The following is a 22,223-nucleotide window of genomic DNA, read 5'->3' as shown; positions in this document are numbered from 1 at the left end:
CTTAAGGCTTTTCCCCCTTTTTCCAATTTGTTTCTCATCTTAGGTCTCCCCTGCTCCCCCATTTTGTTATCCGTCTACCTGTCTGTCATCTGCTGTCTGTCAGTCTATTTAAGATTGTTTTTAGGTGCATTTCTCTGCTGGCTTTTGTTGATTTAGAGGCTCCTGCCAGTCCTGAGATGTTTTCTCTGAAAACCTTCGCTGGTCTCTGAGCACTTAAATCATGGACGAGGGGAGTTGAGTTCACCCCAGCTTTCTAGTGAGCAGGTGGTAGGCGAGTCTCTGTTCTGTTCTGCCCCTGGGTTTTGTGCTGCCTCTTGGTGGGGCGGCCTCACCTGCGGCCTCACCTGCAGCCTCACCTGCGGCCTCACCTGCAGCCTCACCTGCGGCCTCACCTGCAGCCTCACCTGTGGCCTCACCTGCGGCCTCACCTGCGGCCTCACCTGCAGCCTCACCTGCGGCCTCACCTGCAGCACTTCTTCTCTGACTGAAACGGGAGTGCTGGGCTCTGGGGTGGAGGGGGTCCCTCCAAGAGGGGCTGACTGGTCCATGTCCTGTAGAGCTGCAGACACCTCCCAGGAGGCGCTTACGTGCCAGCTCGCAGGTCACGGGAAGGTGGCTGCGTCCTCGCCTCGGCGCATTCCAGGCTCCGACCAGTGGAACCTGCTCTGCCCACTTCCCTCCCGGTGGCCCTGAGGCTGGCACAGTCCACCTGCTGCTCTTTCTTTCCTCCAATTTCCTGTGCTGCCCCCGTGACCCGCTGCCTCTCTGACGTTCACACGATGTCCTGTGATTTCAGGGCAGGAATGCAGGCGGGGTGGGGACACCAGTGTCCCCAGGGCACCTGGACCCCCAGCACCAGTGTGAGAAGGGCTGAGCACTGAGCGTGGTGCCACCTTGTCCCTGACCCATGTTTTATTCCCAATTTTTTCTAAAATTTCTCTGACTTTAGCTCTGAGTTCAGACACCTTAACACTCAAAGTGCTAACGTTGAACTCTGCCAAGGACTTGGGTGCTTGTGTCCCTTTGCGGGTACCTGTTTCGCCTCTTGAGCACCCCGTTCGAGTCTCTGAGTGAAGGAATGGTGGGTGCCTTTTCTCATTGCATTGCTTCAGTTTGATTTTCCTTCTTTGGAAAACTCCTGATTTTTTCACTCATAAAACAGTTGGAGTGTGTTTTTTAAGTCAGACTTTCTCCTGGAGACGTGGGCCTGTGCCTTTGGTTTTGAAGGACTTGTCCTTTGGGGCGGGGGCCTGGCCGGGCACCTGTGGGCCCAGCGCGGTGAGGATGTCGCTGCCTCACGGGAGGGCACACCGTCCACCTGCCCCGGGGCCGTGGGCGTGAGGGGCACGCGGGGGAGCTCAGACACGCCTCGGACCCTTCTGGGGAGTTTATTACAGTGATCACCAGCCCGAAAGGCACTAGGAAAAACAAACACGGACCTGTGAGCCGGCACAGAATGGGAACTGTGCTGAGCAGCACGAGAAAGGACTCCCTGTCCTCGGGGAGAGCGGGTCGGCATGGGGACATGTTTGAGCAGAGCGCGGCCCACAGATGCAGGCTCTTCCCCGCCAAGTACCGCTCGGGGGCGGGGGGGGGGGAGGTGGAGGGGGGTGGCGCTGGTGCCAGGGTCAGGGTTCCCTCTGTCGCCCAGAGACGGGAGTGGACGAGGAGACCGTGCCGCCCCCCCCCCCCCCCCCCCCCCCCCGCCGGGCAGGGGAGCCTGCGTACTGGATGCCTTTGCTGTGTCCCCTCGGGCCTGGGACACAGGACTGAGGAGCTGTCTTGGGGAGGGTACCTCTAGTCTTGTGGGCCCGTGTGTGGCAGGGTGAGGAGAGGCCCCCCTCGTGGAAGGGAGGAGGGGAAAGGTGTGAGGTGGGCCTGCTGGGGGCCTGCTCTCGGACGGGGCGTTGGCCCGTCACCCCCGTCCCAGTGTGCACTTGGCCTGGCAGGGCCCGCTGAGACCTGGCTGGCTGCCCGCATGCCCCGGGGCGGGCTGTGGCTGGGCGCAGAGGGGAGGCTGGGGGTGAAGTTGCTGCAGGGTCGGGGGAGCTCCTTTCTCATGCCCACCAGGCCCCGAGCGGAACACTCCCTCCAGCGAGCCGGCCCAGGGGTCGGCCGTGCTCCACCGGGAGCCCCCGAGGCTGCTGTGTGGACACGGAGTGGCCGTGGGGCCCGAGCGCCCCGGGTGCGGCAGGTTCAGGGTTTCCGGTCACAGGCCGGACTGGTTCTCTGGTGACCTAGTGACCTTGTTACAGGGGAGCTCCATGGCTACCCTGCATGTCAGCTCTCCGGATCAGAAAGCCAATACCCAGTGTCGGTGACCCTGCTGTCCCTTCCCAGGTGTTCAGGACGGACCTCATCACCGCCATGAAGCTGCACGACTCCTACCAGCTGAGCCCCGATGAGTACTACGTGCTGGCGGACCCCTGGAGGCAGGAGTGGGAGAAGGGGGTCCAGGTGCCCGTGAGCCCTGGGACCATCCCTCAGCCTGTGGCCAGGTAGGCGTGCCCCAGGACAGAGCTGCGCCTGCCCGCCCTCTGGGCCTTTGTGCCCTGGCGCCAGGTGCCGGAGCACTGAGCCCCGTGGACATGGGCACACACTTCAGTCCAGGGGGTCGTGGCCTGGAGGACTGGGGGGGGGCGGTGTTGGATGTCTGCACCCCGGCTGCCCCTTTGCCTGCGCCGGCCCCACCCGTCACGCTGGCTCTTTGAGCAGCTCTCAGCAGGGTCTGGCCTTGTTGGGCACCAGCAGGGTGGCTTCTTGGGTCCCGAGGTGGCCCTTCCCCCTCTGGAGGAGGAAGGGGTGCAGGGCGGTCAGGTTCGGGTGTGGAAGGGAGCATGAGGGGAGGAGCCTACAGGTGAGCTCTCCTGTGGCCGGGCCTTGCCCAGTTCTCCTCGGGGGCTTCGTCTGGGGCTTGCTGACCAACCGCTTTGCCCCGGGAGGGCTGGGCCTTCAGCGACTCGGCTCAGCGCAGCTGTGGCCAGTTTGCCCTTGTCCTCTCCGTCCAGCTCCCGCCGACCTGGGCTCCTCCCGGGGAGGCGCGTGGGGGCCCTGTGCGCAGCTGGCCCCGGGCTCCTCGCTGTGACCCTCCGCCCCCTGCTCTGTCGTCAGGCACTTGCTGACCGAGTTTGAATGTTGCCTTTGGGGTCTCTGGGACAGATGTTGACGTAGATGTGTAGGTTTAGATGACCAGTCGGGTGGCGTCCGTAGGCTGGACTCCTGGCCTCTGCATGGGCCTGTCTGGCTCTCAGGACGGATGTGTTTGCCTCCGTGCGTCGGGGGCAGGACACCGGCTTTCAGCCCCGCTGGGAGTGTTTCACAGGTTTGTTCATGTCGTTTGGGAGCCGGCACAGAAGCAGTCCGTGTTGACACGATGTGTGGGTGTTTTCTGCTGAAGGCCGGCCCCTGGTTGAGTAGGAGAGATGGCTGTTCAGTTTGCCCATCTCGGGGTCCTGCAGATAAAACCACTCTCGATGACAGCGGTGTTGACGGTACTTTGGCGAGGTCTTGGGACAGCTTGTTGGTGTTCAGGCGAACTGCTGAAGGGCTGCGTGGGGTGCAGGGCCCCGCCCTCCGGGTCGGGGGTCCAGTCCTCTCGGGCGGCTCGGACAGCTCTTCTCCAGGTGTAGGTTGGGGCAGAAGGGAAAGGAGGAGGGGGGACCCGGAGCCCTGTCTTTCGTGCTGACTGTGTGGGGAGAGTCCCCAGCTGGGCTCAGACTCCCTTCTGGGACCGCTGAGGGCTGGCCACGGCCTGGCTTCATTTTAAGGTCAGGGGGGTGGGTCTCTCCCTGTGGTCCCCGCACCTGCTTAGCTGCTGTTACCCCTCGGTGTGCTCGCGAGCCCGGCGCTTGGCCTGCAGCTGGGCGGGCAGTTCCCCTTGCCGGGAGGTGCGTCAGTGGGCCACCCCGGACACGCCCGTGGCCACGGCAACTGCTGTCCCGGGCGGTGCAGGCCCGGGGTGTCCTGGGCCGCTGAGTGGAAGAAGCTGGTTTTCAGGACTTCTGCAGTGTTTTCACTTGCATGTCTTTCCATTCTGGGTACTTCGAGGGCTCCTACCTAGTTTTGTTAGCAGTGACATTAGGTTTAAGCTGGTTAGGCTGTGATGACCTGGGTTTCGGGTGGAGGTGGAGATGCCCCTGGGGCCTTTGGACAGACTTCCTTTCCGTGGCAGGAAGGATGACCTGGCTGCCTGGTTTTCTTGTTGACTAGGGTTGTGTCGGAGGAGAAATCCCTCATGTTCATCAGGCCCAAGAAATACATCGTGTCCTCGGGCTCCGAGCCTCCGGAGCTGGGCTACGTGGACATCCGCACGCTGGCCGACAGCGTGTGTCGCTATGACCTCAATGACATGGACGCCGCGTGGCTGGAGCTGACCAACGAGGAGTTCAAGGAGATGGGTGAGAGCCCTGCTGCTGAGTGGCTAGTGATGGTGGTGCGTCTGGGCACGCGGGCGAGCGGCAGAGGCTCCCGTGCCCGGCGCCAGCGTGGCGCGTCGGTCTCAGAACCGAGGGCTGTGGATGCAGGAGTCCCGTCCCTGCCTCTGTCCCTGCCTCCATCTTACACCTCGAGGGGACTGGAGCCAGAGAGCGCGTGGCTGTCCCCACACCACAGGGGCACCGACTCTTGTCCTGGGGCTGGCTGCCTCACAGCTCGGCCCTGGTTCCTGCCGCAGTCTGTTCTCACCAGGCCCTGCCCCAGACGGCACCTGCGCTTCCCCGCAGCGACTCCTTCCCGCAGGTCCTGCCTGGAGCCACAGTTCTGCCTTCCCGGGGTCTCTCCAAGCCTCTCCTTTTCTGTAGGAGGTCGGAGCCTCTGCCCCGCCCTCATTGCCCTCCCAGGAGCCAGGGTGGCACACAGATCTCATCTCCTCACTCTGATCGCTGAGGGTCGCCTGAGGTCTAGTCTGGGCTCCGTGAGAGACTGAGGGCTCATTAGCATTTGTGCCGGCTGCCCAGATGGGGAACGTCACAGGCTGCCTGTTCGAAGTCTGGCAGATTTCAGCTCCCCGAAGGGCAGAGACTGGCTTTGCTGTGTGTCGCTCTGAGCCCAGCCCGGGGCCTGGCGCGCGCTGGGTGCTTGTTGCTGCATTGCCAAGTGCCCCAGCCTGCGGCGTGGGAGCCGAGCGCGGGCTTGGCGGGCACATCGGTATTTTGATAGACAACAGGACCTTCCTCGTGGTCCTTGCTTTTAGGTATTAGTGGCCAGAGGTTAGCAGGCGAGGGGGTTGTTTTACAAAATCTGAAGTTTTAGAGCTCTCTTGGAGGTAAATGCTATGCTTCAGCTCCGTCCACTGTAGTCTACTTTCCAGCAGCTTTGTGAAGACCAGGTGACGTGCTGACTGGCCAGGTGTCCTGCGCTAAGGCCCAGGGGACAGCCAGAGACAGTGGAGCCTTCTGGGTGGCTCAGGAATGAGTCCTGGGCTAACAGCTCCTGGGTAGTTGCGTAACATAAATTGAACACATGCTTTTATTGGTCTTTTTACTGGTAAAAATTAATTACAGGGCATAGGGTTGTACTTTCAAAGCCAGTGGTGTTTGCAAAACCGGGAGGAGGAATTGGGCTGAGAACGCCAGGCCACGCCGAGACGGCCGCATCGGTAAACAGGCTTCGGACGATGGTGGCTTTTGTGAATATGCATTTAGGACTTGTCACAGTGTCAGCTCTGAAGTTTTAAAAAAACCCCGGAAGTGTTAGTTTGATGGTTTTAAATGTACAGTAATGCACAAAAGCCTCTCTTGGCTCCAACGGCATTTCTGCTGTTTCCTGCCATTTACGTGTTGTGTCTGAGCAGCTCTGCAGCCTGCTTCTTCTTTCTGCGTGAGTATTTTCATTGTAGGAAGTTTGGACTAGATCTACAAGTGGAAGAAAATAGAAGTCTCATCCCGCCACTGGCTAGAACCACAGGAGCCACTGGAAATGCATTTTTGATCATTCTTGCCCCAGAACGCATTGTATCCGATGCACTGAATTGTGTCCTTGGCTTCAGGCATTCCTTTTTTTTTTTTTATCCTCACCCGAGGATATTTTTCCATTTTTTGTACAGATAGAGTGGGAGGGAGAGAGAGGAAGGGAGAGAGAGAAACATCGATGTGAAGGGACACATTGAGTGGCTGCCACCCGCACGACCAACCAGGGCCGGGGACAAACTGCAACCGAGGTACATGCCCTTAGCGGGAACCGAACCCGGGTCTCTCTGTACCGCAGGCCGATGCTCTAACCGCTGAGCCAAACCGGCCAGGGCGGCTTCAGGCATTCCTTGAATTGGCCTTTCGGGTGTCTGACGCCCTGCGCCACTAGCCTAGTCAGTCATGGTGAGGAGGGGTGACTGGGACCCTTGGCTAGCTCTCGCTCCCCGGGGGGTCTGTTTGCAGAGCAGCGTATGAGCAGCAACAAGGACAGTATTCAGAAAAGACCCACACCGTGGTACGGTGTCATGGACTCGAGGTCTCTTCTGCGAAACATATATTATAGTGAAATTGCAATCGACAGCTTGTGCATTGAACACCCTTGATCCCTTTTGGGATCTTGTGCTTTTCTACTTATGACACTGCATGTCCCACGGCTGACCCTAGGGACGGACGGCACTGCACCTCCCACAGCTGGCCTTAGGGACGGACGGCACTGCACCTCCCACGGCTGGCCTTAGGGACGGATGGCACTGCATGTCCCACGGCTGACCTTAGGGACGGATGGCACTGCACGTCCCATGGCTGGCCTTAGGGACGGACGGCACTGCACGTCCCACGGCTGGCCTTAGGGACGGACGGCAACAAAGACGCTGCCTTTTAGCTCGGACATCCTTCCCCAAAGAGTCTTGGAGGGCATTCCATAGAAAAATGTGGGGCACTCAGGGTGGATTTACCTATAACATTATGCATTCAGTGTAAATAACGTATATAAGCAAACTGATACTGCCTGATGGCTCCTGTCGGTGTGGGTTGATTAAAGTGGGTTTTGCGCGGCTCCCCCAGGAATGCCTGAGCTGGACGAGTACACCATGGAGCGGGTGCTGGAGGAGTTTGAGCAGCGATGCTACGACAACATGAACCACGCCATAGAGACGGAGGAGGGCCTGGGCATCGAGTACGACGAAGACGTCGTGTGTGACGTCTGCCAGTCGCCTGACGGTGAGGACGGCAATGAGATGGTGTTCTGCGACAAGTGCAACATCTGTGTGCACCAGGTATGTGGGCAGCACGGCCAGAAAGGCCCCTGGGGCCTGAGCCCGCCTGCCACCGGGGCGCCCAGAGGCCAGGGGTCTCCCTCCAGACCGGCCGTTCTCCCGCTGTCCCCAGTGGACACCATCCTTCTGTCCCTGAGTGGCTCCTGCAGTGTTTTGAAGTATTTCTTGCTACTTTTATAACCAGAAAAACAATCCTTTATGGGACTCTCCTGGCTTCACCTGCTCTTAGTCCTGCCCACAGAAGTTAGGTTTGCCTAAGAATACGTGAGCCCCCCTGTCTGGCGTCAGCACCGGAGTTCAGGTACTAGAAACACGAAACACCTTGACAAGGGGTGGTTAGCTGGACGGCTTTCCTCGGACTGTCGTGACCAAGGGCCACAGGCTGTGGCTTAAAGGCACAGAAGCTTGTCTTGCAATTCTGGAGACGAAGTCTGAAAGCTCGGTGCCGGCAGGGCCCACTGCCCGGACTCTCCCACGTCAGGGTGTTTGCTCCGGGACTTGTCGCCGCACAGCTCTGGTTACGTGTTGTCCTCCTGTGGGTGTCTTCACACCTGACAAGGACGCCAGCCATATGGGACGAGGGGCCCACCCTACCTCAGTGTGACCTCATCTTGACTGATTACATCAGCAGTGACCCTGTTTCCAAATAGGGTCACGTTCCGAGGTACTGAGGTTACAACTGTAACATCTTCTGGGATACTGTTTAACCCGTAACAGTTGCTAACGTGTCAGCGTATAAACTGAGCTGTTAGGAGGAAGGAGTCCCTTTCTGGAAATTGATTTCTTGTCCACCCTGATTGATGTCAATAGGATTTGGTGGTTGATCACTACCTTCTGTGAAAAGGTAAATCCTTGGGCTTCAGTAAGAATGGACACTGAGTAATTTAAAAAGCTTGGGGCAGTTTCAGTCTTTCTTACCTGTTTTATTTATTTAGTTGCCGTTAATCTTCACTGAAGGATATTTTTCTATTGATTTTTTTTTTTTTTGATAGAGTGGAAGGGTGGGAGGGAGGAAGGAAGAGAGAGAGAAACAGACATTGATGTGAAAGAGACACATTGATTGATGCCTCCCCTATGACTCTGACTGGGGTCAGGGATCAAACCTGAGATCCCTTGGTTCATGGGCTGATGCTCTAACCGCTGAGCCAAACTGGCCTGGGCTTTTATTTATTTTTTAATGCAGTAATTTAGTAACCTGGATTTCTGGGGGACGCACATTCACATGCACTCTCGGGATTTAAAAGGCTACCTGAGACACTTCCTTTGAATCCACCTGTGGATGCTGAGGTGTACGGCTAACTGAGACCTGCGTGGAGGTTGCTCGGCGACCTCGGGATAAGTCAGTTTGGTTTGGCTGTGTCGAGGTCGCACTGTGCTGGCCATTGCTGCTTTCTGTTGCTGGTGCTGTTAATTGGATGGCATTTCAGTGTTTTTTTTATTTTACTTATTTTCTCCTGAGAAAAAAACAGTTTGGATAAACTGGTTCTGTTTGGAAGCTACTCAAACCCCCTGTGTATAAGTCAGTTAACTGATACCAGGGTGGGCTGTTCAGGGCCACACGGGGGGTTATGGTGGTTGGAACTGGAACTTGGGGTCTCCCGGCCCCCACGACCCCCTGCCTGGTCGTGTTTCTTCTGCCGTAACCACGTTGTCTCATTTTCTTGTGGCTCATTTTTCTTTGGAGATGTTCTCCATGGCTTTGACTTTAAGGCATATTTTATTTAATCTTTTAATTTTGTTTAGACTTGCTTTTCCAGTACAAAAAAAAATTATCTTTTCAAATGTGACTTTCTGTAGAATGCCTGATAGAAACCTTCCAGTGTTTGAACCCGTAATAGTGTCATTTAGCGGTATTTAAATCTTTCCCCAGCCAGCCGTGTTGACAGGGGCTCATTCATGGCCCTGACACGGTGCCCCGGGCCCGTCCGGGCTCCTCACTCCGCTGCGCGTCCCTGTGGTTTCTTTTCCGCGTCCCCACACGCCGACTGTGCCGGGCTGCTTTCCTGTCTGGAGCCGGGCCGGGTCGGCGTGTCTCCACTTCCTGCCTCCAGTTCATCTGAGGATAGCGGTCTGCAGTGTGGTGTGTGCGGGAGGCTCTGAATGTGCTCCTGGTGCACTCAGCTTCGTTTCTCCCCTCGTTTAGCACTTGCCTTTTCCTCCTGAACCACCGTAGTGTCTTCGGCTGTGAGAGCCTCAGTTTCTGCTGTTTTGCTGTCTTGTGTAATTTTGCCTCTTGTGCAAAGCAGGCTTTGCTCTGAGTGTCAGCTAAAAAGGCCAAGTCCTCTTTGTCTAGAAAGTCTCCTTTCTCTGGGCCTGTTGGGTGCATCTGGGAGAGTGATGGGATCTGGTCAGTAGCCTTGCTCAGCCCGGGGACGAGGGTGCTGGTTAGCGGGTGTGTCGTGTCCACTGAATGGCATCTCGTTGAGTAGCTTTGGGAGACCTGGTCGCTCTGTTGTTTTCTCTGACTCCCGCCCACACCAGGAAGCCGGGGGGAGCACCCTCTCCCCTCCCTCCAGCAGTGCCTGAGGATTCACGGCTCAGTAGAGTGTCAGCCGCACAGCGCACAGGTCCTCCGCAAACCTTTCTGTCCTCAGGAGTGCTCGGAACCACGCTGTGGGGAGCAGGCCTGCAGGTGCCCACAGGTGTCAGACACTCCCGCCACCTGGCTTTTTCCCGAAGGGACAGAGAGGGTCAGCGTCCCCTGGAGGGGGGCCCAGGAGTGCCTCTGTTTTGCTGCTTGTTCTGTTAAAATCTTTCTAGTGTTCTAAAATTAATAGATAAAATGGGAAAAATGAACCTTTTTTTTCTTTCTCTTTTCCTTGGGGGGGCGCTGTGGCTTGACAGGCCTGTTACGGAATCCTCAAGGTCCCCGAGGGCAGCTGGCTGTGCCGGACATGTGCCCTGGGGGTTCAGCCGAAGTGTTTGCTGTGCCCCAAGAAAGGCGGAGCCATGAAGCCCACCCGCAGTGGGACCAAGTGGGTCCACGTCAGCTGTGCTCTGTGGATCCCCGAGGTGGGTGTGGTCTTACCGGAGCTCCGCCCAGGAGGTCCTGGCTTTTAGCTGGGGTGGGGGCGGGGAGCCGGCCATACATAGGCCAGGTTGTAGCTGCTGAGGAAACAGATACCTTTTTAAGTGCTACCTGTTATCCCCCCACCCTGACTCCCTGGGTGTGAATCTGCAGATGTTACGGGGAGCAGCAGCAGGTGGGAGGTGTTTGAACTCCAGAGTCCCTCCCAGCCAGCCCTCCCAGGGGACACCCCCAGAGCAACCTGCCGCTGCACAGCTGTGGCCTGGCCGCGGGTCCTTCCACGGGACACGGCCACAGTTAGGGAGCCACTGCTCTGGGTCACGTTTCTGTGATTTTTGTTGAAATTCTCCCTCAGCTTCAACCTTTTCAATTTCAGGTCTGGTCTAATTTGGTTCAAGTCCCAGACCTTGACTGATTTCATTTGCGTGGCTTACTGTGAGAATATCACTGATCAAATTGGCGATTCAAATTTCAGCGTTTTTTTGGTGTGTGAATTTTGGGGCAGTTCCCTCCCGAGGAAAATTATCTGGGGACGATTTGGTTGCAGCTGCAGCCTTGGGTCTGGGTAGCACTGGATCTCAGGGTTTGCTGTGAATGAACAGCTGAGGAGAGCTCATGTGTCTCGGGAGTTTGTCACTCTGTGGTGACCTTTCCCGTGTGAAGAGACAGACATTATGGTCAGTTCATGCTGACCTACCCACTGTTGGTCCTGACCCCTGGCACTGTAGTAGGTCACCTGTTAGACTCGGGTGAGAAGTGAAGGCTCGCTTCTGAGACACCGGGGTGTCTGCATCACAGGACTCCCTACACTTGGAGCTGGAGGGAGAGGACCTGGGCAACGGGCTGTCCTGCCACTGCCCCCGACCTGTGCCCTGGGCTGTCCTGATGCTGCAAAATATCCTGGGAGGCCATGTGCCCCTTGGCTGTTGGTGGGTGGGGCAGGAGAGCAAGGAGCTTGAGGTTTCTGCCGCCGTGTTCAGCCTTGGTCTGTCTGACGGCCTCGGCCACACTCTCGCTGTTTCTCGGGCCCTAGGTGAGCATCGGCAGCCCCGAGAAGATGGAGCCCATCACGAAGGTTTCTCACATCCCCAGCAGTCGGTGGGCGCTGGTGTGCAGCCTCTGCAACGAGAAGTTTGGGGCCTCCATCCAGGTATGGCTTAGTCCCAGGGGCTTCATGTCCTTCCCTGTGCTGTAGGGAGCCGGGTGGGAGGGGGCTGTGAACTCTCAGGGTTTGGAGGTGAGACTAGAATCCAGGAAGCAGGATGAGGGGTCACAGCTAGGAATGGCGGTCTGAACCGTTCTGGGGGTGGATTGTGTCCTGTGTGAGGAGAACCCCGGCTTGGCCGTCACAGGACCACTCGGGCTCTGCCTGAGCTGAGAAGACGGTCAGTTTGTCTGGGTGCTCCTCTGCTCCCAGCCTGGCGGACGCCTCTGGGGAAGAAGCAGACTTGACACTGGGGGGTGAACCTCCCTCTTCCCTGTTGACCTGCTGAGCAGCAGACCCGCCCCCGGCCGCCCCACACTGCTGGTTTCCCAAGTGTGCACGCGTGTCACGCCCTGGGTGACGCTGTGACCTCAGCCTGGCGCACTGATGTTTGCATCTGAATCAGACGGGCTCCTTGGAGCACCAGCTGGCTGGAGGGTCACAGTGGGGTGCTGCACGGAACGCAGTCTGGCCATCTGGTCCTTCATGGCACTGTGTGTGTGTGTACACGTGTGTGCACGCCATAACTTGTATGTAAACTTTTGTCTGCTTCTTTGCACACAGACAAGTGTAGAAAATCTTCAGGTAGGTAGAATTAAGGAGACAAGATACATGGCATGCTTTTTCATGTTGTCTAAGACTACCTGAGAAGTTAATTTCTGGGCCTCCCATTATGGGCATCTCCAGATAGTCATGAATCAAGAGGCATGAAGTGCTGTCTTCCACTGTCTGCAGATGCTGCGGGTGGCTGACATCGGCCCTAAAGGTCGCCCCAGGTCTGCAGATGCTGCGTGTGGCTGACATCGGCCCTGAAGGCCGCCCCAGATCTGCAGATGCTGCGTGTGGCTGACATCAGCCCTAAATGTCGCCCCAGGTCTGCAGATGCTGCGTGTGGCTGACATTGGCCCTAAAGACCGCCCCAGGTCTGCAGATGCTGCGGGTGGCTGACATCGGCCCTGAAGGTCGCCCCAGGTCTGCAGATGCTGCGGGTGGCTGACATCGGCCCTGAAGGTCGCCCCAGGTCTGCAGATGCTACATGTGGCTGACATCGGCCCTAAATGTCGCCCCAGGTCTGCAGATGCTGCGGGTGGCTGACATTGGCCCTAAAGGTCGCCTCAGGTCTGCAGATGCTGCGGGTGGCTGACATTGGCCCTGAAGGTCGCCCCAGGTTGGCCATGGCCCCTCCTCCATCTGCTCACACTCTGAGCAGGCACACACTCCAGCAGTTTGGTCAAACTGTCAGTTGTGGGTTTTAAAGAAATGACTATTTGGCAAAAGCAGTTTGTATTTGGCTGATAAATATTTTTTTCATTAAGGAACCCACTGACTGGTGGTTTTAAATTTTTTTCATTATATGTACCAAGTAGTATTGCTTTTCCTTCGTTATCACTTCTTTTGGTGTTCAAGAATCCAGAAAATAACAAATATTCAGAGGGCGAGGCATCGGACAGCTAGTGGGATTTGGCTTCAGACCTTGAAAATAGTGCAGATATTTGAATGGGAATAGAGTCTGCTTAAAACTAAAATATGCCCTGGCCGGTTTGGCTCAGCGGTTAGAACGTCAGCCTGCGGTCCAGAGAGACCCAGATTCCGTTCCCGCTAAGGGCATGTACCTCGGTTGCAGTTTGTCCCCGGCCCTGGATGGGTCCTGTGGGTGGCAGCCACTCGATGTGTCCCTTTCACATCGATGTTTCTCTCTCTCTCTCCTTCCCACTCTATCTGAACAAGAAATGGAAAAAGGTCCTCGGGTGAGGATAAAGAAAAACAAAAAAACCCAAAAAACAAAACTAAAACATGACCAAAGCCTCTGGCCTGAGAGTTGTATCAGGAAAGAATGCAGGACAAATATTTTAAAGTCTCAGAAAAAATGGGCATCAGAGTTTGTGTGTGTGAGCGTGTGCAGAATGAGCTGTGGCACACCTGGACAACGGAATCTCTTCCTTCCTTTCCTGTTACCTGAGGCCCCTAGAGGCCGAGTTTGCGCCCCTCCCCCGCAGGCGGGCCTGGGCCTTAACTGACCTCTGCAAGAGGCGGGCCACGGGGATCTTTGCTCCTCTCCCGAAGAGACAGTCAGATGACTTTTTGTGTGGCTGTTGACCCCCTTTTCCCAGAACATTAATTTGAAGGAGAAGAGGCCAAGGAAGGCTGATGATTTTCCATATCTGCACAGCGCGGACTGATTTTATTAAAGCATTTATCTGTGAAATGTCTGCAGCTGTGAAGGCTCTGGTGGACGTTTCTGTAACATCTGTTTGCTGAGTCAACCTGAATCGGAAAGCCCAGAGGAAGGCCACTTGGCGTCCTTACAAAGTCCTGTGTAAATACTGCACTGCAGTGCGCTCCTGGAGCCGGGCCGGGGGAAGTGCAGGGGCGCCGGACACAGGCCGCTCGTCCCAGGCCCCGCCCCAGGCCCCGCCCCCGCCCCAGGCCCCGCCCCAGGCCCTGCTCCAGGCCCCCCTCCAGGCCCCCCTCCAGGCCCCGCTCGGCCCGGTGTGCGTGTGCGGTGCCACACAAGCCCATTCACACGCTCCTGGGAATTGAGGCTATTTATAGGTAAAATTAGCTTTCTCTTAGTTCATGTGCTTTCAATGTCAGTGATGAGGGAATGGTGAAGGGAGCTGGATTTTTCATACTTTTTGTGTAAAAGACACTTGATAATCAGAAGAAATCCTGACGCAGTGAGTCAGGACCTGTTAAATACTGAAGTGACTTGGCGGACAGCCCCGACTCCAGCCTCTGCCCTCTGTGGTTGTGGATTCGGGTTGTTGAACGAGTTTGAAGTGTTTGGTGGGCTTGGGCCCTGGGTTCTGTGCCCTGGGGCGCCAGGCCTCACTGGCTTGAGTCCCCACAGGGACTTCTCCCAGGGCCTCACCCAGTGGGAGCAGGTGGGAGGAGTTAACCACTGTCCTGCCAGGCCTCTGAAATGTACCCCAGTGAGGCACTGAGGGGGGTGCTCAGCAGGGAGGGAGGGAGGCACGCCAGGATGCCTGGCCCAGGCCACCTCGACCTCCTGACCCGAGGGCGGGGGTCGGTCCCTCTCAGCTAGCCAGCACCGCCCGGTGGGCTCAGGGCCACCTCCCTGCCCCGGGAGCATCGGCGAGGCTTCCTCATGGGCGTGGAGACCTGTCCCCTCCTTCCTGGGCTGGATTCTCCTTTCCTCCAGCCCTTCGGGATTTGGACTCACCGTCCTCACCTGAGCTGTGGCCTTGGAGGGAAGGAGCCACCACGCCCGCCTGTGCCGGGCTCTGCCTGGCTGGTAGAGCGGTGGTCCCGGCCCCCGTGCAAACTCCCATTAGCTGTCACCCTTCCCGAAGAGACTCCGCCATCCCAGCCTTTGAGGTGGACCTGAGCGCAGATCTGTAGAAATCCGGGTCCCTGCTCCCAGTGCAGCGTGGGTTTGGGCACAGCTGTCAGCGTGGCTGTGTCTCTGGAAGAGGCCAGGGGCTGCGGTCCTCGTCTGAGGGGTCGGCTGGTTACGAAATGTCCATCTGAAGAGGGTCCTGAACTCCCGAGCCTGCCCTCATGTGCAACGTGGTGGGTTAGTCGCCAGGGTTGGTCCCGTGAGGCCCGGTCCTGCGAAGTCTGCGCACGTGTCGGGGGGCCTGGCGCCGAGGGCTCGGCCACTGTCCCGCATAACCGTCTTTCCTCTTGTTCCCCGCGTCCTCACCAGTGCTCCGTGAAGAACTGCCGCACGGCCTTCCACGTGACCTGTGCCTTCGACCGGGGCCTGGAGATGAAGACCATCTTGGCAGAGAACGATGAAGTCAAGTTCAAGTCCTACTGCCCGAAGCACAGCTCCCACAGGAAAGCCGAGGAGGGCCTCGGGGAGGGGGCTGCTCAGGAGAACGGGGCCCCCGAGCGCTCCCCCCGGAACCCGCTGGAGCCCTTTGCCAGCCTGGAGCAGAAGCAGGAGGAGGCCCACCGGGTGAGTGTCCGGAAGCAGAAGCTGCAGCAGCTGGAAGACGAGTTCTACACCTTCGTCAACCTGCTGGATGTCGCCAGGGCCCTGCGGCTGCCCGAGGAGGTGGTGGACTTCCTGTACCAGTACTGGAAGTTGAAGAGGAAGGTCAACTTCAACAAGCCCCTGATCACTCCAAAGAAAGACGAAGAGGACAATCTAGCGAAGCGGGAGCAGGATGTCTTGTTTAGGAGGCTGCAGCTGTTCACGCACCTGCGGCAGGACCTGGAGAGGGTAATGATTGACACTGACACCTTGTAGTGACCTAGCGCAGAGGATTGCGCAGAGGCCACCGCTTGCCCCGAGCCAGCGTGGCGGCCAGTCGCTCTGTCAGACCCTGTACATACGCAGCATGAGGTTGTGTCGGTTCACTGTCCACGGGCTGGGGGACGCGTACAGATGTGCCAGACTCCACAGGATGGGGGCTTCCCTGTGATTTATTTTTAAATACTTCCCCATTAATCCCTATTGTTCAGCAAGATCCAGTGGGGGTGTCTCCCCCCTTCATTCTAGAGCTAGAGGGAACTGAGCCCTGCGAAAATGACCAAGGTATTGGCCCAGAATTGTTTACAAACAGAGTTAGAAAACCAGGATAAATTTGTCTAATGGTGGGGTGGGAAGATCTCTTGTTCAACCTAGTGCTCTCACCAGGTGCTGGGCTCTCACCAGGTGCTGGTGCTGGGCTCTTACCAGGTGCTGGTGCTGGGCTCTCACCAGGTGCTGGGCTCCTACCAGGTGCTGGTGCTGGGCTCTCACCAGGTGCTGGGCTCCTACCAGGTGCTGGTGCTGGGCTCTCACCAGGTGCTGGGCTCCTACCAGGTGCTGGTGCTGGGCTCTCACCAGGTGCTGGGCTCCTACCAGGTGCTGGTGCTGGGCTCTCACCAGGTGTTGGGCTTTTACCGGATCCTGGTGCTGGGCCCTCACCGGGTCTTGGTGCTGGGCTCTCACCAGGTGTTGGGCTTTTACTGGATCCTGGTGCTGGGCCCTCACCGGGTGCTGGTGCTGGGCTCTCACCGGGTCCTGGTGCTGGGCTCTCACCGGGTGCTGGGCTCTCACTGGGTGCTGGTGCTGGGCTCTAACCAGGTCCTGGTGCTGGGCTCTCACCGGGTGCTGGTGCTGGGCTCTCACCGGGTCCTGGTGCTGGGCTCTCACCGGGTCCTGGTGCTGGGCTCTCACCAGGTGCTGGGCTCTCACCGGGTGCGGGTGCTGGTGGTGGGCTCCGTAAGGAGAGCTGTGCAGGGCCCTGCCTGTCCTGGCTGACTCACGGGCTCCCAGTGCTGTCGTGGAGCAGGGCAGGCTGTGGGGGCTGGCGTGTGTGTGCGCACTTCACACATGTGTCTGTCCCAGAGGTCCTCCTGGCGGTGAGGTGCTAAGTCATCCCTGAGGCTCTGTATATATCACGTGTGCGTGTGTGTGTCTGTGTCCACATGTCTGTGGTGTGTTGCTGTGCGGGTGTGGGGGTCCCAGTCCTGCTCTGAACACACTGTCCCGCTGCGATGCTGGGTGTGGCAGCTGTGGACTGTCCGGCGTCCCTGCCACTCCCTGCCATGCCCTGCAGCTGCGGCTCTGTGCCTCCCCCACGGTTACTGGTTACCGTGGAGTCCCAGGTGGACTTCCTCCTGCCACAGGCACAGTTAGGAGTGGGCTGTCTTCCCCCAGGGCCTCCTGCTCCCTGCCGGAGTTTCTGACTGAGGCTTGCTAATTGGGGATGGTGGCCAGTCCCGGGCTGATCACATCCATTAGCACACAGGTGCTGGACTGCGCTCGGCCTGAAGCAGTGAACGCAGCTCCTGCAGGGAGGGCTCACCTGCCTGGGGGTGACTGGCTCCCAGCCGATGTGGACCGAGAGTGTAGGCAGAGGATAGGGGTAAAGTGAAGTATTGAACCAAAACACCAGACCCCACGGAGACCTGATGGCCCTGCTGGAGGTGGTGTAGAGTGAAGGTGTCTCTAGGTGTTCACCAGGGCCAGCGCTTGTTGTGACCCCTGCAGGACCAGGTCAGGAATAGATGCCCGCGAGCCCGCGGGGGAGGGCTGGGAGGCTCTCACACCCCCCCTGGTGGTGAGTGTGAAGAAGACCTCCCCTCCCAAACCGCCTGGGTGTGGCTGGTTAAGAGGTGAGACAGGGATTAAGAAGGATAAAGGAATCCTGGCGAGAAGCCGTCTGTCACAACCGCTGTACCGGGATGGTGGGCTGAGTCAGATAGTCCTGGGGGAGGGCGAGAAGTCTAATGTTTGGACTGTGTTTGTCTCAATCACCACAAAATAAAAGTGTAGAAAATGCCTGTGGTGTACTAACTCTTTTCTGTGCTTAAGTTACTCAGATTAACATGCACTTACAATTACATTCTGGACATTCTTTTGGAGTCATCACTGTTGCTGTTTAAGTAGAATGATGCCAAATATGTATGAGAAACAGGGAATAAATCAGGATTTCTGTGTGTGTGTGTGGCATTACTTACATTTCCTTTAATAAAGAGCCTGAGATTCTAGGGCATTTAGTGTCCATTTCAGATGGGCTTATAATAATGAAGAATATATTTTCCAAAACTTGCCCTGAGGCCTATGATGGTGGAGGCTCTAAAAGCGGAAACCTTCCCCATGCTCCAGAGAGCGGCACAGTTCTTTGAAGTTATAACCAAGAAGGGTATCAGGCCAAAGGCTCCTCAGGGCAGGGGTGACAGAACAAATCCTCAGTCAGTGCTGTCTTTGTTCTGCCCAGTTCACACAGTGGCACTTGGTAGCAGGTGCACAGAATCAGTTTCCACCTGGGACAGTCATCGAGGCCCGCGGGCAGCCCCGAACTGACCTATGAGCAGCCTTCGTTAGAAATGCAAACAGCTGATGGGTGGTGCCGGGAGCTGCCCTTTCCTGTGGACACAGCGGGGGGCACAGCACACCAGGTGCCAGGGCTGGTCAGGAAGGCACAGGACAGGCAAGGCTTCAGGGGGGCTGAGAACCCACACCTCTGAGAAGAGCTGGTTGCTGAAGAGCGGGGGGTGGTCATGTCAGGCTCCCGACACCTCGCCTCTGCTGGGGTCCCCCTCCCCCAGCGTTCTCCGCTGAGAGGCAGTGAGCAGCTCAGATAGGCACGCTGCCTCCGCACCCAGGCGAGGGGTCCTGGGGGCCTGCCCTACTCAGTGCCCCGTGGAACGGACACTCGGCACCTGGTTGTCCTGAACAAAAGGCACGCTGAGCTTTAGTGTGGCGAGCGGTGCTCGGGTTCGGGAAAGCCCCCGAAAGCGTGCTTGGGTGCTTGAGCGCAGTGGTTTTCGCGGTGCAGTTCCTAACCAGCAGCAACATGACCTGGAAACTTAATACAAAGGCAAATTTTTGGACCCTACTGACTCCAGAAACTGGGTGGAGGGGCCAGCATTCTGTTGCAGGAAAACACTGCTTTAAAACAAAATTTATTGACTTCAGAGAAAGGGAGAGACAAACAGCCATTTGTTCCACTTATTTATGCATTCCTTGGTTGATTCCTGTGTGTGCCCTGACCAGGGATCCAGCCGGCAACCTCGGTGTAGCGGGATGACGCTCTAACCCACTGAGCTACCCGGTCAGGGCTAGGAAACACTGCCTTTGATGAAAACCTGACTCAGGTTTCACATGCCGTGAGTGCACCCATGAGCTGGTGTTTCGGGGTACCGCCTCGGGCAGTGTGCAGGGAGGGCCAGGCCGAGTCTGTTTTCAGAACAGCCGTGTTCGGCTCCACACCGGGCTGCCGGTGCACGTGGTCCGTGAGGGGTGTGGGCACGGGAGGTACGGCTGAGGGTGCTCACCATGCCAAGGGCCAGCCGGGCCTGGCTTCTTCAGGGGCTGATGCATTCCCACTGGAAGTGAACCCCGGCCTTTGCTTTCTGGGGTTATAGTGGATGCTTCTCATCAGAGGCTGTGGGGATTCCCCAGTTGGCCAGGTGGGAGGAAGCCTTACCTGGTGGAAGTGGGTGAAGCCACGGGGATTAAATTAGAATATACAAGGTTCAGGTCCCTGGAGCCCCGTTGTCTATTTGTGGGGGTGATTTCCAGTAAGATGTCAGTGTCTCTGCTGGACATCCGCCTTGAACAGGAGAGTGACTTGTCCACTCCCAGGGCTCAGAACTTGTTCTCACTTCCCGTTTGCAGAGGTCCGATTCCTTGTCCTGTTTGTTTCCCGAAGTTCTGGGTCTGTGATACCCGTCTAGGTCTTACCCTTCCCTCTCTGAGCTTCCGCACTAACCGCCCTGGGTGGAGCAGTGCTGACGAAGGAGAACAGCCTGTTCGCCGCCTCTGTCCCCAGCGGGTTGGGATTTTCACGAAGGACACCTGCTTGCTGGCCTGGGCGTCTGACGCTGTGAGACAAAGTCTCGAAGGGGTGAATGCCACCGAAAGATGTACTCAGACGGGGAGACAGATTCCCTTCTCGGGTCTTTAAGATAGATTCTCGTTTTTAATCAAGAAGGGAAGTGTTAGGAAGACACTGACCAAATGGCACATGGGTGTAAATGCCGGGGCCAGCGAGCTGCTCCTTCAGGTGCCTCCTGTCCTCTTGCCTTGAACCCCACCGGAGCTGTTCGGGCGCAGAGCCGGCTGATGTGGGAGGAGGCGTCCGCAGGACCGCAGTCTGCAAGGCTCGCCCTCCTCACTGCCGCAGGGAAAGGTCGGGACCTTGGGGTCTTTTCTTCACGGCAGGCAGCGAGGGACCAACTGCTCAGAAGGAAACTGTTTTTTGGGAGCTGATGGGTAACACGGGTGACATTAACTGCTGCTGCCCCGTGGATCTGGGAGGTCTTGTCCACCTCCTGTAGGAGGTCGAATTGCCTGTCTGCTCTTGTGGTTTGACGTTTGTGTTTGGAATCGAGTCAGGTTTACCAGTAGGTTGTGGGACTGAAGGACTTGAGGGTGTCTATGGGCGGATCCTTTCCATGTTTCTGTGCTGCCTGCTCCCAGGGGCTCTCAGATCGGGGAACGGGTTTGTGTCGATTACTTAGTCTTGAGCCTGGGGTCCCCGGGGGCCGCCCAGCAGATGCCAAGTGGAACCGTTAGCCCTTTGGTCTTCGTTCACTTACACACGAGCCAGGGGGAGGGTAGTGTCCGTCTTCCATGTGGTGGCTCAGAGCCGACTGGGTGCTGGCGTTGCCAGGCGAGGACGATCCCTGGACTCCGGCTCTGTCCAGCGTCCGCCGCCTGCTGGCTCCAGGCAGTTTCGTGTCCAGTGACCGAGGCGTTTGCTTGGATTCTTGGTGACCATTGGGTCTCCTGGTGGGCCCTGAGCAGGGACAGTGTTTTTTTGTGTGGGGGCTCCTCTTCTGGTGGCCCTTGACCCTGTGTTTACCTAGCTCCTTCTTCAGAAGGTGCTTGATCAAGTGCAGCGGAGGGGGGGACCTCTCTCTAAAGCCTTTCACCCTACAGCTCATGGGGGAAGACCCTTTGGAGAGACGTAGTAGCGGGTCTGGACTGGGCCTCCGGCCCTCTGCTCTTGGCTGGGACCAGCCTGCGGAGGCGGGGCTTTGGGGGATTCCGCAGGTGCGCCTCCCTCGACCCAGCTGTGCCGCCTTGCTGCCCACTTGGAGGGTTAGCCCGAAGGAGATTAGAGATTGGACGTGGTTAAAGTACATTTTGATTTCATATGTCACTCAAAGCCCTAGTAGGACAGTTTTCTCTCAGGTAAAGAAAAAAAAAAGCACCAAAGTACTGTTACAATGCAATGTTTACTTAGAATCTTTATTCTCTACATTCTAGGTTCGGAACCTCACTTACATGGTGACCCGCAGGGAAAAGATTAAGCGATCTGTGTGCAAAGTCCAGGAACAGATATTCAATCTTTACACTAAGCTCTTGGAGCAAGAAAGAGTCTCAGGTATGCGATCAGCCCTCACGGGTCCAACAGCAGGGCGGCGGCTCGCACGCCTAGCGCTCCGCTGAGGACAGACTAGTGCCCGTGATTCCCTATCTTTCCTGCAGAAGAACCGAGAAGCACAGACTTTCACTTTTAAGGAAAATCTTTGAGCATTTGAGGCTTCGTGGTAGAGGGGAAAGTCTAAGGATTTGGCCTCAAATATGGGTCGAATCCTTGATCCTTTACTTTCAGGCCAAACACAAGCAGGTCTCAGGTTTTCCAAGTCGCCCCATTGCCTTGTGTAACTTGAGCCTGGTGTTTGTGAGGCTCAACGAGAGAGCAGCTTCCCACTGTAACACGCTTTTTACACGTCAGCACCGTGGGCAACCCAAACAGACTCGTGGGCTGTCTCGCCTTGCGTCTTCCTGTAGCGGGTGGTAAACATGTCCTAAGACTGTACCTGCGCACACGCCTGTGTTTAGGTGACATTCGCATGGACTTTTTGGAGCAGGTGCAATTTTGAATCTTCTGGAGGTTCGGCACCAAGTACCTGTGTATCTAGTGCCTTCCCTTCCACGCTGCTCTGGGCAAAGAGGAAAAGCCCACAGCACGGCACTGACGTGCAGATAGATCGACTCGCAGCTGGGCACACTGTGCCCTCCTGGGACGCTGCTGGTGTGTGGAAGAGGTTGGGTGGGAACCGGGCTTGCCTTCAGCACCAGTGCCCAAGAGCAGGGTTAGAAGGATTTCAGAGATGTGTCGAGTTGGGTCAGGCAGAAGCATGGCCTCGTGGAACAGGCAGGTCTTGGGAGAGCTTGTCTCTGCATCCGTGTGCCCTCTGACGTCACAGCCCAACGTGGGATGCGGGGCGCTGTGCTGTCCCGGCTGCCCCTCTGCTGCTTTGTGTGCTGCCGACTGTTAGGACACACGGAAACGGGGAAGCTGTTACTCCCCTATTGTGCTCAAATCCAGATCCTGGTTTACCTGAGACTAACCAGACACGTGACCAGAGGTGCAGCAGGTCCTCACGTC

At 57.2% G+C, this 22,223-nt stretch overlaps 1 protein-coding gene across 3 annotated transcripts in view; it reads left to right on the top strand.

Moving 5' to 3' along the window:
* The window catches only part of JADE1 (jade family PHD finger 1), a 30,405-nt gene extending 9,113 nt beyond the window's left edge, over positions 1-21,292 (top strand). The window contains exons 3-9 of one of the 3 annotated variants that reach the window (XM_036282077.1): positions 2,341-2,498; positions 4,210-4,397; positions 6,972-7,183; positions 10,028-10,195; positions 11,245-11,361; positions 15,086-15,607; positions 21,095-21,292. In XM_036282077.1, coding sequence (XP_036137970.1) covers positions 2,341-2,498; positions 4,210-4,397; positions 6,972-7,183; positions 10,028-10,195; positions 11,245-11,361; positions 15,086-15,607; positions 21,095-21,277 — 1,548 coding nt within the window. In that variant the 3' untranslated portion in view covers positions 21,278-21,292. Of the gene's footprint in view, positions 1-2,340; positions 2,499-4,209; positions 4,398-6,971; positions 7,184-10,027; positions 10,196-11,244; positions 11,362-15,085; positions 15,650-21,094 lie in introns of those variants that run through there. The other 2 variants (XM_036282079.1, XM_036282078.1) reach the window with 2 other exon arrangements.
* The last annotated feature ends 931 nt before the right edge of the window (positions 21,293-22,223 follow it).

This window comes from Molossus molossus, unplaced genomic scaffold, assembly GCF_014108415.1.
Source record: "Molossus molossus isolate mMolMol1 unplaced genomic scaffold, mMolMol1.p scaffold_m16_p_4, whole genome shotgun sequence".
NCBI lineage: Eukaryota > Metazoa > Chordata > Mammalia > Chiroptera > Molossidae > Molossus > Molossus molossus.
Note: the sequence above shows the minus strand (reverse complement) of the source record. Positions and strands in the feature narration are given on the sequence as shown.